Raw genomic sequence first — 18,866 nt, forward strand, 5'->3', positions numbered from 1 at the left:
ACAAGCAGGGAGTTGGATGGGAAGCGGGGCTTCCAGGATTAGAACAAGCACCCATATGGGATCCCGGAGTGCTGTGGTCCATGCAGTAGGTGTGAATAACACGAAGGTGTGAAGAGAACAGCTCCCTGCTTGGCAGGGCCAGGGGAACTTCCAGCTACTTGGCAGGGCCAAGCAGATTCATATCTGACCACCTTGACACAGTTTTGACCCCCTTTCACATGGGCACTCAACCATCCCACTAAGAATTTTGTAATCTATTGAGGCATTGTCTGCCTCTGTGAGATGGCTTTTACAACCAACATGAGCTTAAGAGTTAATGTTACTGATAATGTCTTGGTGAGTGGGCCTTTAACTGCACACAGGAGTACAATCAAGCCCATGCTGTTTCCAGACACCTTATTGTGTCCCTCCCATTGCCATAAAATCTGGCTCAGACATTTAGCATGCTTTCTGGAAAATTGCTTGATAAGAATTTTACAAACTAACGGAAATAATGGGAGTATGGTTTAAAACTACCATGACAAAAAATATAGCTACTGGGACCCTAAAAGCTATCCTGTTACTGTGACCCTAAAGGCCATCCTGCTAGGACAAAAAATATAGCTACTATGACCCTGAAGGCTATCCTGTTACTGGGACCCTAAAGGCTATCCTGCTAAGGCAAAAAAAAAATATATATATATATATATATATATATATATATATATATATATATATATATATATATATATTTACTGTGACCTTAAGGGTTAGCCTGTCCTTGCAACTCTTTAGAACATTGAAAATGTAGTTGCTTTAGCTGCTTTCATAATTTCTAACTAGAGGAAATATAGGCTGATTTCACTAACACCACAAAGATATACTTATATTGTTTGATCACTTATGAGGTTGTAGAACCTGCAGTTGTAGAGGAACTTAATGTTTGAAACCTTTTGTCTTAGATTTTTGTTTTTTCTCTTTTGATGTATTTCTCCCATTAAGTGATAGGTAAGTTTTAGAATAAGAATTGTAGTAAGAGTATATTACTGAATAAGGTGTGTTGTCTACTGAGAAATTCTTGGCTGCAACGTTGGAATGGATAATGCCATGTCTTAAGGTGAAACAATCTGTAGAATTGTCTTTGGAAACACTCACTTGTCCATTGTAGAATTGAAACTTAAATGGAGTAAACTTGGCTCATTGCTAATTACAATTCTTTCCGCCGTTATAACTCTTGCTTTACTTGTTCATTTAACAAACTGTGTGAGCTTGCAGACCTAATGGCCTTTAGTGCCAATGGCCTTTAATCCCCATAGACCAAGACTCCGGACTTACTAACCCATACATAATTCAAGGTAGGGGTCTGGTTGTCACAGGTGGCACCAAGGTTAGAGCCCAGACATGAGGAGAGCGGATGAAGACTGGTAAGACAAGATAAGCAAGGAATGTGGAATCCTTCCTCAATCATCTCTCAGGAAGGTGTAAATTGTGCCCCCCTGAGGCTATGTCAAAATGCCCGTAAAAGAAAACCTTGTACTGCTTCTGTATAAATAAAGCGGACAGCTTTCTCACAATGGCCACAATCATCTTGGAATTGCAGTGGTCCATTTCTCTTCTTCTTCTTTCTACGCCTATTTCACGCACCCTTCTTGCGCTCTGAACTGAGCTGGAGCTGGTCTCCGACACAGGGACGTTGAAGGGGAGGACTTTAGCCACTAGTCCATGCCACCAGGCCCTGCATGACACATTTTGAAAAAAAAAATTGTCTCTCTTACCCTCAGTGCTCATCATTGTTGGTCTTGATAGGGCCTCGACTCTAAATATTAAGTAGTAGAAGTGCTCCAGGTTGTCGCACATGAGATGCAAGTCAATAGCTTCGCATTTCCCTCAACACCAGTCATAGGACCCATTTTTCAATATTTTTTTTCTTTTAAAGGCAGAATTACAGTGAGAAAGACAGAAGCAGGGAGATATTTGCCATCCACTGGCTCATACCCCAATGGCTCAATTGCAGTACCTGAGCTGTTGTGAAACCAGAAGCCAAGAGCAAAACCATGGTGGATTGGCTAGGATCTCGGACAGCTTACCTACTATGTGACAATGCTGGTCCTGGTGCTCACTCTTACAATTGAAAGACATCAGGCACAGACTGACATCTACTAGCTCATACAATGGCAAGAAACTTACTGTGAGAAGCCATGATACGTGAAATCAGTGTGAATCTGAGCAGTAGTGGTGGCAGCTGACGCATTAACTCCACCTGAAAGAGGAACTCCAAGAATCTGATGTCAGACAATTCTTTTGTCTCTGAGATGTGCCTCCTAGAGTCTTGGCTCTTTTTTGACCAGCAGGCCCAAGATTCCTAAGGGCCATGACAATGGTGTACCTTGCATGCAGAACCACCAGAGACAAACTGGTGAGGGATGTCCATTTATTGGGAAGATCATACAAGCATATTTACAGTAGAAAGGGAAGGTAAAATGGTGGTCTCAATAGTACTCCCACCCGACACTGTTATAACTAGCCAGTAGGCATGTCTATCTCTCTGGACACTCTAATCAAGTCACCAGTTACATTCTGTAAGCAGGGTTGATAGCTTAGTGTTTTAGGCCATGTGCAGGTACACCAAGATAAGCTAGCACCTGGGCTGAAAGCTATGCCTTTGGGCATGATCATTATGTGTGAATGGTAAACAAGATGAGGGTTGCACTTAACTTCTCAGAGTTGCTTATCCAGGAAATTCTAGTACACCTTTACGGGGACAGAAATTGAGATACAGCCCACTACTCTTGATGTATGCCAAGTGAACAGGCCAAGATGGAGTCTCTGTTAGCTGAGACCACTGCCAGGGCTTTGCCTCTGAGACACAATGTGCCATGTGCCTATGGCATCCTGTATGAGATAAACTGGCAGAAATGCAGGAGTGATCTCCCATACTTATTATTCAAGGAGAGATAGTGGCCAAATAGGATCCACATGTGGCCAGATATAACAAGAAAATCTTGCCCCTGGAAAAGATTCATCCACCAAATGTGGGTGTTTATCATTACAATTGCCACATGCATCATTTGCTATCTGTGGTTCCAATAAAATTTTGTAATAGGATGAGGAATATTGCGATTCAAAATAAGATAAATGTGTAAATGACAAAGTGTTACATACTGAACACTTATTATCAACATTAATCTGAAAACAGCATTCACATTTACCACCTCACAACAAAGGGAGATCATGTACAGATTGCATCTTAATTATTTTAACAACAAATACCCTCTCTTCTGAAATAAAATGATACTATTCGTGTTTATTATTTAACACTTGCTGAGACTTTCAAAGTATGTTTCCACATCCATTCATTCAACTTTTACAATGTTTTGTGTTTGCACTCTTGCTAATGGTTGTTTTTCATTGATTTTGTAAGTTTCGACAGACCATAACAGATTTATGGTGGCTAGTCTTTTGGTTGACATGCTTTTGTACTTCTGAGGTCTGTGACTCTGCTAGCGATTGACTTAAGAAAAATGATTTTTCAATCAATGCTGTGTGTGCTCATTTCTGTGAATATGCTACTTATTGAAGCATGTATGCTTTCCACTGTGCTGAAAAGATTTGCGAATGAATTTTAACACACATGTAAAACATTTTGCTTTCCCACATGAATTCAGATGTTTAATAAAACTTGACAGCTTGCAACATGATTTTCCACTCATTATATTCAAGTGGTCCTTATCCAGTATGAATAATCTGATGTCGAATGAAACCTGTCTGGTAAGTAAGGCTTGAAGATACACACTACATTCTTAAGGTTTCCCCCCCGTGTGGACTCTCTGATGTCTGATTAGGTGTGACTTCTGAGACAAAGCTTTTCCACACACTCTACATTCACAACGTTTTTCCCCAGTGTGGACTCTCTGATGCCTAATGAGTTGTGTCATATTAGAAAAGCCTTTTCCACATTCACTACATCCATAAGGTATTTTCTACCCAGTGTGAATTCTCTGATGTCTAATGAGGTGTGAGTTCCGAGGAAAAGCTTTTCTGCACTCACTACATTCATAAGGTTTCTCCCCAGTATGGGTTCTCTGATGTATGATCATGCTTGACTTATAAAGAAAAGCTTTTCCGCACTCACTACATTCATAAAGTTTTTCCCCAGTGTGGATTCTCTGATGACTAATGAGGTGTGACTTACGAATAAAAGCTTTTCCACACTCACTACATTCATAAGGTTTTTCCCCAGTGTGGATTCTCTGATGACTAATGAGGTGTGCCTTCCGAAAAAAAGCGTTTCCACACTCACTACATTCATAACGTTTTTCCCCTGTGTGGATTCTCTGATGTCTAATGAGGTGTGACTTCTAAGGAAAAGCTTTTCCACACTCACTACATTCGTAAGGTTTTTCCCCAGTGTGGATTCTCTGATGTATGATTAAGCTTGATTTATAAAGACAAGCTTTTCCGCACTCACTACATTCATAAGGTTTCTTCCCAGTGTGGATGCTCTGATGAATGATGAGGTGTGACTTCTGAATAAAAGCTTTTCCACACTCACTACATTCATAAGGTTTTTCCCCAGTGTGGATTCTCTGATGTCTAATGAGGTGTGATTTACGAAGAAAAGCTTTGCCACACTCACTACATTCATAACGATTTTCCCCAGTGTGGATTCTCTGATGTGACCTAATGCTTGAATTATCAGAAAAAGATTTTCCACACTCACTACATTCATAAGTTTTTTCCCCTGTGTGGATTCTCTGATGTCTAAAAAGCTGTTGCTTATCAGAAAAGCCTTTTCCACACACACTACATTCATCAGGTTTTTCCCCAGTGTGGATCTTCTGATGGCTAATGAGGAGTGACTTAGGAATAAAAGCTTTTCCACACTCACTATATTCATAAGGTTTTTCCCCAGTGTGCAATCTATGATGTGTATTCATGTTTGACTTATGAGAAAAACCTTTTTCACACTCCCTGCATTCATAAGGTTTCTCCCCTGTGTGGACCCTCTCATGTATGATTAGGCTTGATATATGAGGAAACTTTTCCACTCTCCTTACGTTCATAAGGTTTTTTCCTTGTGTGGAGTTTCTGTTGACCAATTCGCGATAATTGCTGGTGAAAGGCTTTTCCACGCTCATTGCATTCATATGGATTCTCTGCACTTCGAAGTATCTGATCTCTAATGAGTTCTGACTTCTGGCACATGTTTGCTTTACATTCATTGGACACATACAAATATTCTCCTGTGTCAGTTCTCTGTTTGGTGGCAAGGCAAGATTTATAGTAGCCAACATGAATTGCTTCTCCCTCGCTGACAGGTTGCTGATTACATGGGTCTTTGGTACAAACTTGCTCACACGTAAGGACTATCTTCCTCCCGCTGAAATTTTTCTCATTTCCATTGTGTTCAAAGGACTGCTGACAAATGTGGATCTTGTCAAACTGACTGAGAATTTCCTTACTCTCAAAGTTGTTCTCAGGGACATTAGAGGCATGCTTCTTTTCAAATGGTATTTCATTAGGCTTCCTGTGGGAAAAGCAAATTTAAAGTAAACTATGATATCATTTTATCTCCATTCAAAAAGCACCAGATCTTTGAGCCCCTCCAGGGAGTTGTTTTACTCTTTACCTCTTCCAAGTTCAACTGGTCATTTAATTGTAAAAATTTGGAATACAATTGCTTTTCATTATGTTTCTATACTATGTTAACGGTAAGAATCACTGAGCATTCCTGGTAATATTTGGTTCAGAGAACAATATGGGAACTGAAAAAGAATTTTGGCTCTAATACAAGAGCTATGAGGCTTCACAGAGCAAAGAAAAGACTCCACAAGTTTTCTGCTAAACCTCTGGAAATGACCCTTGGCACCTCAAGCCTCTGCACAAAGAGGAACACAATCACTCACTCACATAATCCCCAGTCACTGCATAGCTCCAGGTAAACATCCAGATGGATTGTACTTGGATAGACTTCAGCGCACAGCAACATGAAGTGAAGTTACAGGAGAGTCGACTGAGCCAGGCTGAAATACATGTTGGTGGAAAATGAGTGGAGGCAAGCCATGGCAGTCAGGGGAACGTTGGTGCTGGACACATGATCCCTGGGTGCAGGAGATCCAGTGGGGCCCTGGTAGCCTTGTCTGGGCCCTTGGGCACAGCTGTGTGATGAGCCCAGTTTATGAGCCCCAGTGGCTGTATGTGTGGTGGTTTATGTTTCTTGGCCTGGGTCCTTGGCTGGCCAGTGCAATGGGTCCTGGGACTGCGAGTCCTGGGAGTAGAGGGTGTGGCAGGCCTCAGGTCACCTGGCTTGGATACTTTACATGCCTGCATGGTGCTGCTACCTCAGGGAGCACTGAGGGTGGGCTCCACTGGGGCAGGATTGACTAGCTCATGGTCTTGGTGCACTTGCAAGAACTGGTCCTCCTCAGTTGAAGAGGAGTATTAGACAACTGGCATGGCTCCACCTGGAGATGGAAGCCCACTGAGGACTGGAAAGCACATCTGGACCATCCAAGAGAAAGGAGGAGAGAAGAGACTGAATAATTACCCCAGCCATATGATGACAGCCAATATCTGGGAGAAAGGAGACTCCAAGGTCAACCATGACAGCCAATGAACATTGAAAGGGTTCCCTCTTGCTTGAATTGGTGAGATGGACATCATTTCAGAACTATCAGAACCACCTGGACAGAAACCTTGGAGTGTGTGTCACATTGACACCCTGGTTTGTATCAGGGGTCCAGTACTCATCCTGAAGTACTAGGATGGTTGGGAGGCCCGGTATAGCTTCTCTGAATATCAATTAACCCTGACCTAAAACAGGAAGGAAAAATAGAAAATTTGGAAATGATCACACCAATTTCTCCTTAATGATCTAATACATGCACACACATACATATTCAGTGCAATTAAATCACACACACACACACATGCTACACAGAAACCCAACTCATGAAAAAAAATAATTAGGTCACACTCCCTTAGACCCACCCACCTCTTGATGTTGGAGGTGGGTGGAGCCTAGGCCTGCCTTGTTCCCCAGGTATCTGCTCCCAGTGTACTCACCAGGAAGGGCAAAGCCTCTTGAGTCCAGGCAAGCCAAGGCCCAGCTCATCAATTGGCCATAGTGGCTGAACCTAGGGTCCTAAGCATGGACTCTAATGTGGCTCAGGTCCTCCCAGGAACAGCAAGTGTACATGAGGATAGAGAAAATATGTAGGCTTCTACTAAATACCAGTTGATCACATTCAGTAGGTGGATACAAAAACTGGATCTCAAAGTCATTTTTTAAATTTATCTTTTAAGAGACAGAGAAGTTTTATTTGCAAAGTGGTCATGTGAGCAGGGGAAGAGGAGGCAAGGGGAAATCACTCCTAGACAGAAAACTAGGTGTTGGTGTGCTTCTTGAAATTGAGACACCTAGTTAGTAACTTGAATGTTGTCCCAACCCTTGTTTACTGAAGCAGGATGTATAACTGGCAATAATGACCCACTCCTCAGTTTTCTCCCAATTTTTGTGAATCCCATCCTTCCACCTTGTTCCACAATCCTTCTTTTCTATACTAAATTAAAGAAAAGAATCACTGAGCATTCCTGGTAACATTTGGTTTGGTGCACAATATGGGACTTGAAAAAGATTACCGGCTCTTATACAAGCGCTGTGTGTCTGGTGTTAGCAAAGGGAAGACTCCACAACGTTTGCACTAAACTTGTGGAAATGACCCTTGGCATCCCGTGCCTCTGCACAAACATGAACACACCCACCCACACACTTAATCCCCAGTCACTGCCTAGCTCCAGCTAAACATCCAAACTGATTGTACTTTTAGGAGGAAGGGGGTAGAGATAGGAAGTATAAAAGTTTAGGACTTAAAATCTCTAATCACCACTTTTTCACTTTTTCACTTTTTCCATCATGTGAATTATCATTTTAGAAGCAAGTGTCTGGGTCATTATATTTTGAAAACTGTTGGATTGACATCCCCCAAAAAGGCCAATTTTCTTCATGTCTTGATACTCTCTAAGGATACCAGTCATGGGACCAAAGCTCTGGCCTCCTTTTTCATACTTCACGTCAGGTCTTCCTCATTGAAGAAGGGATGAGAGTCCAGGCACCAAAAAATATTCACTTTGGTTTGAGTTTTTATGCACCATCTTGGGGAGGTGTTCACATGATTCAACACAAGGGCAAAGAGAAGCAAACTTATTCACACTGGGCAATAATGTCTACCACCTCACCCAGAAAAAAGAGTGAAACTTGTGGCTTCCTTCTCCCAATTTTTGGCTAGGCAGCCAGTTCAGGGTCACCAGCTTGACTCCATCTAGGCTTTCCCTTCTGCCCACCTGTGACACTCACTTATCATCGCTGGAACTGAGAGGTGGTGGAATTGCATTTTTTGTATCCACTCACTTCACAAGCTCCTATAAAGGCCCATGATAGGGAGAGGCTTGCTCTCTTGGTCACATGTTTCTGAAGAATCTAGATGTTTTCTGCTTTTGTGATTCTGCCTTAATTGCTTGGCTGAGAGCTGTATGAACTCCTGTCCTGTCAGTCTATGTGACAGCCACCCAGCAGGATACCTGGCAGGTCACGCAGATAGACCACTGTTCAGGAAAGAGGTCCCTGGTGTTTGATAAGTCATTGCCCTATAGCCTATCAATTTGTAGCTTTTGAAAGTTGCTTGCTTCAAACCTGCCATTACAGGCCTGTCAACTTGCTCATTTTGAAAATTAACAGCTAAAACTTACCAATCATAACTGTATAATTATATGGATTTGTCTTGGCATGGGTTGGGGGCACAACAGGCTGAATCAGTTCACATGCAAATCCAAGAACCAGAACAGAGTGTGGGTTGAGCCAGAATCGGTTGCCAAAAAAAACAGTAAACATTATGGAATGCCAAGGTGAGATGATGTATGCCAGATGCTAATTCTGTCAAGTAGAACCACAGAACCACCTGGAGAGTGCATAATCTGGCAGTGGGAGTGGGCTGGGAGGGAAATAGTGGGATCCTCCCTTTTGGGTTACCACTAACACAGGAAGGCACAGAAACAAGAATAGGAGCAGGGGTGGCTAGACAGAAAGGCACCCAACAACATACATGAGGGATGGATAGTGAAGCTAGTTAGATTGAACTAGGCTTTAATACACACTGACATGTATGAGAGCAAAATGGGGTGCGGTACATATTGGACTAGTCTGCTACACATACTGGCAAACCAGGGAGGGGGCGGGCCTGGTGGGGGTTACTGTGGATTGCTCTGACTAGGCTGCAGCTCCCACTGGTTTGTGTGAGGGCTGAGTATGACGTGGGCAGGATTCAGGCTAGACTGCAGCACCCATTGGTTCCAGTAGAAGAAAAGGTTGGAAACAGAACCAACCCAGCAATTGCAACCACCAGCTGATCGGGGTTATGGACTGTGCTGGGCCCTGTACTTGCTAGTACACACAAGAATCTGGTCTGGGAACACCTCAGACAAAGTTTCTTTGGGGATCCCCCCAATTGAACTGCCAGACTCAGAACCCTAACCATGAAAAGACAAGAGGACAGAACAAGTCAATCAACCATCTGTTTGCCCAGTGAAAAACTGGGCAAAAAAACCCTCTTTGAAGGACTATGTCAATCAGTGGATTCTTCAATGACCTCATCGTGTCTGCAGTGGTGAGACTGGCAGCAATTCATACCTGTTGAACTACCAAAGCCACTTGAGCAAGACCCTCAAAGCATGCCCCACATCAGGGACCGGGGATGGGTGGGAGACTGGTGGGCTTCTCCCATAAAATCTCCTTTTACCTCAGATACATGATGGAAACAATATGGAAATAATAGTCTTACCCATTTTCCTATAACCCTTGAACTTCTTTACCCTAATTAACTATGCAACAATTGTCAAAAATACAATAAAAAAATGGAAAAAGGAAAAAAAATTTCTGCTTATATTTACTGGGAATTTAGATATACAGAGAGAATATAGACACATAGGAAGATCTTCCATGTGTTGATTCACTTCCCCAAAATTTATAACTTTCAGAGCTGAGCAGCTTTAAAGCCAAGAACCAGGACTTTTTCTGGGTCTCCCACGCAGATGTATAATCACAAGCCTGTGGGGTGTCCCCAACAGTTTTCCCAGGCCAAAGGCTGCTGAGGTCCATGTGGTTCACGTGAAAGACACACAGTTGTGAGGAGAACTTTTCCATTGAAGACAAGGTCACAAGGAACTTCCTGTTCCCACAACCACCTGAAAATCAGTTCCACCTCCCTTTGCATAGACACTAGACAACTCCACAGAGATTTCTGTAATCTATTTAGGCATTGTCTGCCACTGTGGAGTTGCTTTTTAGAATCAGTGTGAGCGTGGAAGATGATGTTGGTGATAACGTCTTAGCAAAAGGGCCTTTTACTATTTCTGCTCTCTCGGCTGCATCACTCATCATATGAAAATCAAGGGTGTTAAGTCCCTACATGTAGCAGGAACCTACGCTTAGGGTTGTCCTCCCACATTGACCATATCCTAATCAAGGATGTTAAGTCCCTAGATGTAGTGGAAATCTATTCTTTCCCTCTTTGCTTAATCTTTATGTCCTTCCTTCTGTGATACACTTCCTCCCTTAACTATTTCAAGACTAAGTTGTAGACTCAAATTGTAATAGGAATGTGTAATAGATTGACATGTACCATCTATTGAGAACTTCTTGACCATAGTATTAGGGCTGCTGATATCCTGCCTCAAGGAGAAACAATTGGCAGAACTATCCTTAGGAATGCCTGCTTGACCAGGTGTGAAAAGTGGGTGTCAAAACTTGTGGAGGCTTCTGTATAAAAAAAAGAGGACAGTTTTTAAAATTGTCTATTATGATCCAGAAACTGTAACGGTCCATTTATTTTCTATGCCTACTCCAAGCACCCTTCTCAAGTTCTGAACTTCACTTGAGCTGGACTCTGGCAACGGGCAAAGAGCTGAATGTTAAATGGGGCTACCAGGGCACAAACCAGTGTCCATATATGATCCCAGTGCATGCAAGGTGAGGGCCAGCCACTAGGCTACCATGCCATGCCCTTGGGTTTGATCTTTAGAAATGACTTATCTGGGCCTTTCGATGACCACCTGTACATTTCATACATGAGTTGAGAAAAAGCCAGTTTCTTCAAATTTGTCACTCATGTGGCTGCCTAACTCTGAGACCTGAAAAGCGATAGAATGGCCGGTGCAGATTTGAAGCTGTGTAGTAGCAGCTATTTCCTTGCTGGTTGAGAGACAACCAATGCAAAGGGAAGTGTCTTACTCACAGGTTCCTGTCCAGACAAGGAATGCTCAGGGCACACTTGAAAATCAAAGACCCTTCTGAAAAATTTTGCTGTCTCCATTCAAGAGGCACACCATCTTCTGGCTCTCTCCCAAGAAATGCTATTTGATTCCCTCTGCTTTCTACATTCACCTGGTCACTTTGCAAATAAAACTTCTGTCTCCAAATGAAAAAAAAGTAGAAAGAATGAAATCCTATTTCTCAAGTCTCATTTTTATACAATTTCCATTTGATATTGTGCTGCAATTATGGCCAGAACCAATGCTAAGCATCTTTGTGGCAATACAGCTCTCTTTTCAGTCATTATATAATTTTTATAATTAAAACTTGCCTGAAGATTATTTCTTGACCTTTCTGATTAGCACCAAACAGCTCATTCTTTCCATGGGGATCTGAAATGAGGAAAAGAGCAACCATATCCATTAATCACATCTAAATGTTTCATTTCAAATGTTCCAGTGCAGCCAATGAGATTTGTTGCCAATCTAGATACAGCACATTTGAATATTAGTGAAATGTGGACATTTATGAGCATTTTAAATAGGCATGACATCTCATCTATTAATGCCTTAACATAATACCTGTATTTTTAAAATAAAAATTTCAATTATTTGAGATTGCGTATTTAACTTAAAGCAGGATATGACAGAAAATATGGTATAAAAATTCAAAGTAAGGTTTGGGGTACCTTACATCCCATCTCATTACTAGTTTGTCTTTTCCTGGCTACTCTGCTTCAAAAACAACTTCCTGAAAATGTATCTTGGGAAGTGGCAGATGTGATTCAAGTGTTTGGGATCATGAAAAGATCCATATATACTTCTAGATTTGTGGTGACAGGCTGGCAAATAGTTAGAATAAACCTATACATGGAGACTATAGAATGACTGTCTCACCAGCTGTCCTTGTGAAAGAAACTCGAAGTAAAACTCAAATATAATTCCAGTCAACATTTACTGAGCTATGCATCAATTCCCCTGCCAATTATGTGCTGACCTACCTGGAAGTCTCTGCTTGACAGATTTCTCCACTGTCCATGGTGCTGATCCTTGCTCCAACTTGAAGATCACATCAGGCTTTGTCATGGAATACCCTGTTCATGGAGAATGATGCAGAATTTCTGAAATCACCATTAGTCCTACCAACTATTACACTTTATAAACTCTTCTTTCATTTGTCATCTACAGAACACAGAATTATTCTGTTTGGGCATGACAGAGTTTCACTCACCCAAGGACAGCAGATTGTTATAGGTCTCAAGCATCACCTCCCTATACAGGGTCCTCTGAGTATTGTCCATGGTCTGCCATTCTTCTTGGGTAAAGTCCACAGCCACATCTTCAAATGACACCAACACCTGTAACAGCACATGTCTCCTCACTTTTGAATCATTAAAGAGAAACACTAGCAGTACATTCTCTGTATATTTAATTTTCAACTTCTGTGAATGTAGTTTAATCTACAACTCAGACAGAATCACAGAGTAACAGTTAAATGAAAATATCTTGTGCTGTGTTACTTTTGCAATTCCAATATTACAACAGAATATTCCTTATTCTCATAAAGATTGTTTTCTCTACAGATTCTCATTCTAATGAACTGTTGAAGGCATTGCTAGAATAGCTCTGGAAGTGGAAGATATCACTCTGTTATTGCCACTCTGATTTTCAACTAAATTAACATAAATAATCATATTGACACTGAGCCAAGCTATTAACTCAGCAGCTATAATACTAAGTTGAGTTTAATTCTTCTGTGTGTGTTCAATTTGCATCTTCTATGAAAGAAGCTTTATTTACAATGTATATGGCAAATAAGGTAAAAATAAAACCTTTTGCCCCGTATTACGTTTGCAATTCTGAAGCTACAATTCCATTATTATCCTGTATTAGATTGTTTTCAATAATGAGCATAAAATGAGTTCACTGTGCAATCTTTAGATATACATGTGCTAAATAACATGCTAGATTAGGTAATTAAGATATATGCTTCATATTGCACAAGATAATGAGAAGATTTTTGAGTAGCTTACTAATGATATCCTCAAACATACTGAGATGCTTAAAATATTATAAAGGAATAATAAACTTTCATTTTCTTATTTTAAAGTGACATAATGAAATACTGAAAATATTATTAAGCTGTGGTTGCATAAGTAATTATTTCCTACAGCTTATATTGGAATTAAATATAAATAATATGATCATATATATCAATAATGCATATCATATAAGTACATACACAAAAGTCAGACAAATTATGGAATACATATGCATGTAATTCCAGTGAATAAATATATAAAACAATATATTTTTTTCACTTTTAAGTATGCAGATATTATAACTCTCTACTTTGTTTCTGATTTATTTTTTATGGAATAACATAATTAAATGGAAGTTTTAATTTCTACATAGTAAACTACAGCTTAGGAGGGAAACAAATGATAGTCTCTTAAACAACTATCTTCTTCTGACAATTAGTTGGTATCAGCCAGTCATAGCCTGACAGCTGAATAGAAAATATACATATAACACAAATGCCATGCTGTAACAAACATAATCCTTTTTCTTTCTACGTTTTGGAAGCTCTTTAGCATTAAGCAGTTATCTGGGTTTTTCTTTTATTCCAATTATTTATTTACTACTTTTAACATTAAAACAAATCTAATGTAACTGATATGTATCATTTAACAGCATAATGCTTCTTTTCAATCTTCACTTTTTCCCTGTTATTTTTTTTTATGTGATCACAGTTTTCTTATTTTTTTTCTTAACCCATCAATTTTTTATTCAGAGGAAATTCAAGTTTTTTCTTTTAATTATGCTGCATTATGTGACACAGTTTCATAGGCTCTGGTATTCCCCCGGCACCTCCCTGTAAAAAAACCACTACCTTGATTAGGGTTTTTAACATAAAGTGGTGTTGGATTTTGTCAAAAGTTTTTCCTGCATCTATTGATCTTGTTTTATGATTTTTGTACTTCATTTTTTGACGTGGTGTATCACATTTATGGATTTCCATATGTTAAGCCATTCCTGCATTCCCGGGGTGAATCCTGCTTGGTCTGGATGAATGATCTGTCTGATGCTTTTTTGAATTCTATTGGCTAGGATTTTGTTGAGAATCTTAGCACCAATGTTCATCAGATTGGTCTGCAGTTTTCCTTCTCTGTTAATTCTCTATCTGGTTTTGGGATTAAGGTTAGTTTGGAAGAGTTGCTTCCTTTTCTATTATTTTGAAGAGCTTGTAGAGAATTGGGGTTAGCTCTGTTTGGAATGTTTTGTAGAATTCTGTAGTGAAGACATCTGGGCATGGGTTTTTCTTTGTTGGGAGATGTTTAACCACTGACTCTATCTCTGCTTTGGTTATGGGTTTGTTCAGGTCTTCTGTTGCCTCTGAGGTAAGCCTTGGTAAGTGGTGGAAGTCTAGGAACCTTTCCATTTCCTGGTGGTTTTCTGATTTGTTGAAGTACAGTTTCTTCTAGTAATTTCTAATTATTTTCTTAGTGGTTGCAGTGTCTGTTGTTATGTTGCCTTTTTCATCTTTGATGCTCCTAATTCTTGCTTTCTCTTGTCTTTTCTTTGTCAGCCAGGCCAGTGGGGTGTCTATTTTATTTATCTTCTCAGGAAACCAGCTTTTTAATTCATTGATTTTGTATATACTTTTTTATTTCTATTTGGTTTATCTCCTCCCTTGTTTTGATAATTTCTTGTTTCTATAGTTTGTGGGGTCATTTTGCTGCTGTTTTTCCATTTCCTGGAGGTGTGTGCTTAATTCCAGTATTTGGTGCCTTTCTTGGGCCTTGACATGAGCACAAATTGCAATGAGCTTACCACATAACACTGCTTTAGTGGTGTTCCATAAGTTTTGGAATGTTCTATCTGAGCTTTCATTGATTTCCAAAAATTTTTTTTATCTCATCTTTAATTTCTTCTCTAACCCATTCTTTCTTTAATAGCATATTGTTCAACCTCCAAGACTTTATATATTTCCTGGGACATTTTGAATTGTTGATTTCCAATTTCATTCTGTGATGGTTTGAGAAGATGCATGGCATGATTGCAGTTTTTTTTTTTTTTTGAAGTTAGTTAGACTTGCTTTGTTTCCTATCATGTGGTCTATCCTGCAGAAGGTTCCATACACTGCTGAGAAAAAATGTAGATGTAGCAATGAAAGGTTCTATAAATGTCTACTAAGTCCAATTGTTTCATTCTTTCTGTTAGCTCTGTAGTTTCTCTGTTGAGCTTTTGTCTTGTTGATCTGTCTATTGGGGTTAATGGGTGTTCACATACCGCATGATTATTGTATGTTCATCTGTATCTCCCTATTAGTCTATAAGTAATTTCTTCACATAGCTGGGTGCATCTCAATTTGGGGCACACATATTAAGCCTGGTAATCACTTCCTGATGGATCATTCCTTTCAACAATATCAAATGCACTTCTGTGACCTTTTTGATGTTTATCACGTTGAAGCCTGCATTATCTGAAATCAGGACCACTACACCAGCCTTTTATTCTCTTCCACTGGCGTGAAATATCTTTTTCTATCCCTTCATTTTCAGTTTCTTAGCATATTTTCTTGTTAGATGTGTCTCTTGTAGGCAAGAGATATTTGGGTTCCGTTTGTTGATCCAATCCATTAATCTATGTGTTTTCACTGATGAATTTAGGCCATTTATGTTAACAGTTGATGCTGAGGGCCTGACAGTGTGGCCTAGTGCCTAAAGTCCTTGCCTTGAATGCCCTGGATCCCATATGGGCGCCGGTTCTTACCCCGGCAGCTCCACTTCCCATCCAGCTCCATGCTTGTGGCCTGGGAAAGCAGTTAAGGACGGCCCAATGCATTGGGACCCTGCACCCGTATGGGAGACCCAGAAGAGGTTCCAGGTTCCTGTCTTCAGATTGGGGCAGCACCAGCCCATTGTGGCTCACTTGGGGAGTGAATCATTGGATGGAAGATCTTCCTCTCTGTCTCTCCTCCTCTGTGTATATCTGACTGCAATATAATGAATAAATCTTAAAAAAAAAAGATGGAATTGCTCAGTAAAAATGCAATCTCCATTGCTGTACAATTAGTTCTGTATATATTTACTTAATGTTTCTTCTGAAATGATTGCTCATAGTCCAGAAACCCAGCTTAACATCATTAAAGTCATAGACCAATACACCTGATAAAATAGTTGTAAAATTCTCATCACAGGGTCCAGGACACTGGCCTTGTGGCTTAAAGTCCTCATCTGGCATGAGCTGAGATCCCATGTGGTCACCAGTTCTAACCCCAGCAGCCCACACTTCCCCACTTGGGGAGGAAATCATCAGACCTTAGATTTTCCTCTAAGTCTCTCCTCTGTATATACCTGATTTTGCAATAAATAAAATATTTAATAAAAATATTCCAATAACGCATGTAAAAATGAAACATCACAACAATAAGTTCACATGTACTAGCCAAGGTGCACCATACTAGAGAATGTAGAAAATGGGCCAATAAATGAAAATCAACAAACCAAATACTTCACATAAACACGATGAAGGATAAGCATCGTTGAAATCACCTTATAGAAAGCACTCAATGAACTTCTACATTTATTTTGTAATAACATATATGTAAGCTGAGAAAATCTACAGATACATAAATATGTCCAAATATACCTCATTGAGGTACACAGAAGTAGGCCTCAATAAAATAATATCTACAGATAACAAACCTACAGCCATCACACAACTGAAGGCCAAACAACCAAAAGCATCTCCTCTAAGATACATGACCCAATTAGAATGACTACTTTTTATTGTTATGTAAGTTAATATTCACCCAAATAAAGTGGACAAGGTAAGGAAGTAAAAGTCACAAAAATAAAAACATACTAAATTAGTATACTAAAAAATATACTAAATTAGTTGTGATTCTTTATTTCACTGGTTCCCCTGATGTTATTAATAGTGAAAACTAATGAATGCCAAGAGACTGCATTCAGTCATTAAAAACAACAAATTCTTAGTTGTTACCAAATAGATAGATGAACAGGGATGCAGTGAAATGCAATAAGGCAAATGTAGAAAAAAAAACTAACATGTTATCTTATATAACTGTTAAAAAAAAAAGCTGCAAACTTAGAATTGTGATTGCTACGGGTTGGTAAGAGTGAACACCAGGGATAGGAAGGAGGTTGAAAGGTAGCAAAGAGAGACAGAAGGAACAAGATCAAGTGTTCCTTCCCAGAGCATGGTGACTATAGTTCACAATGATAAGGCAACTGGAACGGAAGACCCCTATAGATATATTTAAATACTACATGTACCCAGTGATAATATTCAAGCACATGTTGATCAAAATTCACTAGATTTTTAAAAAAATCACAATCATCCCTTCACACTAAAACCTATTTAGAAGATATTAAACACCCTAGCTCTAGGCAGATGCCTAGTTTGCATTGTACCTAGGTAAGTGTTACTCAGGTGGGAGAAAAGTAGCTAAGAGCTGGTGGGCATTCTGGGCCTGGTTAATGCCAAATATGTGTTAACAATACCAGTGTGTCAGCATAGTTGCATATTCTTTTTCTTCTTCTTCTTTTTTTCTTTTTTTTCTTTAAGATATGTGGGAAGGACCTCAGGCTCTGCTAATGGAGCTGCCAACCTCATGGTGGCTGCTGGGGGTGCCTGAGTCAGCTCACACTCAATACTTGGAGCACTAGCAGCTGCCATTGATGCCAAGTACTGAGTGAATACTGGGCTTGTGGGTAGCCAAAGCAGCAACTGGCACCAGGCTTCAGCTGCTGGCTTCACCCAGTAGTCAGCTTTAGAATCTTGGGGTGTGGCATTGTTACCTCGGGAAATTCATGGATAAGGCCACTGTACGTGTAGGTAAGAAATGAATCCTGAGGGATACCCAGTGACAGGGCCACTGCACTTGCAGGAAAATGAGGGGACTGAGACATGGTGGTTTGGAGGGGAGAGACTAGAAGCACTATTTGGGTGAGACTGATACACCAGCCCATATGGGAGTCCTGAGTAGGGATTCTTAGTAAGGAATATTGTTGACCAGCACATGCTAGTCCGTGCAAAAGTTAGGGCTGGGGATCTGTCTGACAAGGCTAGATCCCATTGACTGACTGAATTTTGAAACAGGAATGTGTCATATTAGGCAGGGCTATGACATTAGCATGTAGGAGAACCAGGTCCAGAAGTAGATTCTGTGGGAGATATGTGGGCCTAAACCTGTGGAAATGCAAGTCCCACTGGTTAGCTCAAGAGCTGGGAGGGTGATGGGCTGAGCTAGGTGTGATCATAGAACCTGTCAACATTCATGGGCACAGAAACTGAGAATAATCCGGGCAGGTCCAGGTTACAGCACCAGCATATGCATCCTAAAAGACAGTGTGCAGCAGGCTGTGCGACAACATTCATAAGCTCTTTTTTTTTATTCATTGATTACATTGTATTATGTGATACAGTTTCGTTGGAACTGGGAATCACCCCACCCCTTCCCCCGCCCTTCCCCCATGTGGAATATTCCACCTTCTGCATATCCACTGATCAAGTACAGTTGAAATTCTCTCTTTGCAAGCATAAACTAAAAA

The 18,866-nt window shown here is 40.3% G+C and overlaps 2 protein-coding genes across 2 annotated transcripts in view; both read right to left on the reverse strand.

The window, feature by feature from the left end:
- The window catches only part of LOC131482927 (zinc finger protein 208-like), an 887,045-nt gene extending 881,928 nt beyond the window's left edge, over positions 1–5,117 (reverse strand). Inside the window, 1 exon segment of the mRNA XM_058679158.1 lies at positions 4,014–5,117. Within this exon segment, the coding sequence (XP_058535141.1) occupies positions 4,014–5,117 (1,104 nt within the window).
- A 6,497-nt stretch (positions 5,118–11,614) lies between these two features.
- Positions 11,615–12,635, reverse strand: LOC101519984 (zinc finger protein 334-like; the record flags this gene model as incomplete). The annotated part of the gene is made up of 3 exons (XM_058678711.1): positions 12,515–12,635; positions 12,285–12,377; positions 11,615–11,676 (listed from the first exon to the last, which is right to left on the reverse strand). Coding segments are annotated over exons 1-3 (225 nt in total), but the record flags the coding sequence as incomplete, so codon positions are not given.
- Positions 12,636–18,866: the final 6,231 nt, after the last annotated feature.

This window comes from Ochotona princeps, chromosome 21 (assembly GCF_030435755.1).
Source record: "Ochotona princeps isolate mOchPri1 chromosome 21, mOchPri1.hap1, whole genome shotgun sequence".
Taxonomy (NCBI): Eukaryota; Metazoa; Chordata; class Mammalia; order Lagomorpha; family Ochotonidae; genus Ochotona; species Ochotona princeps.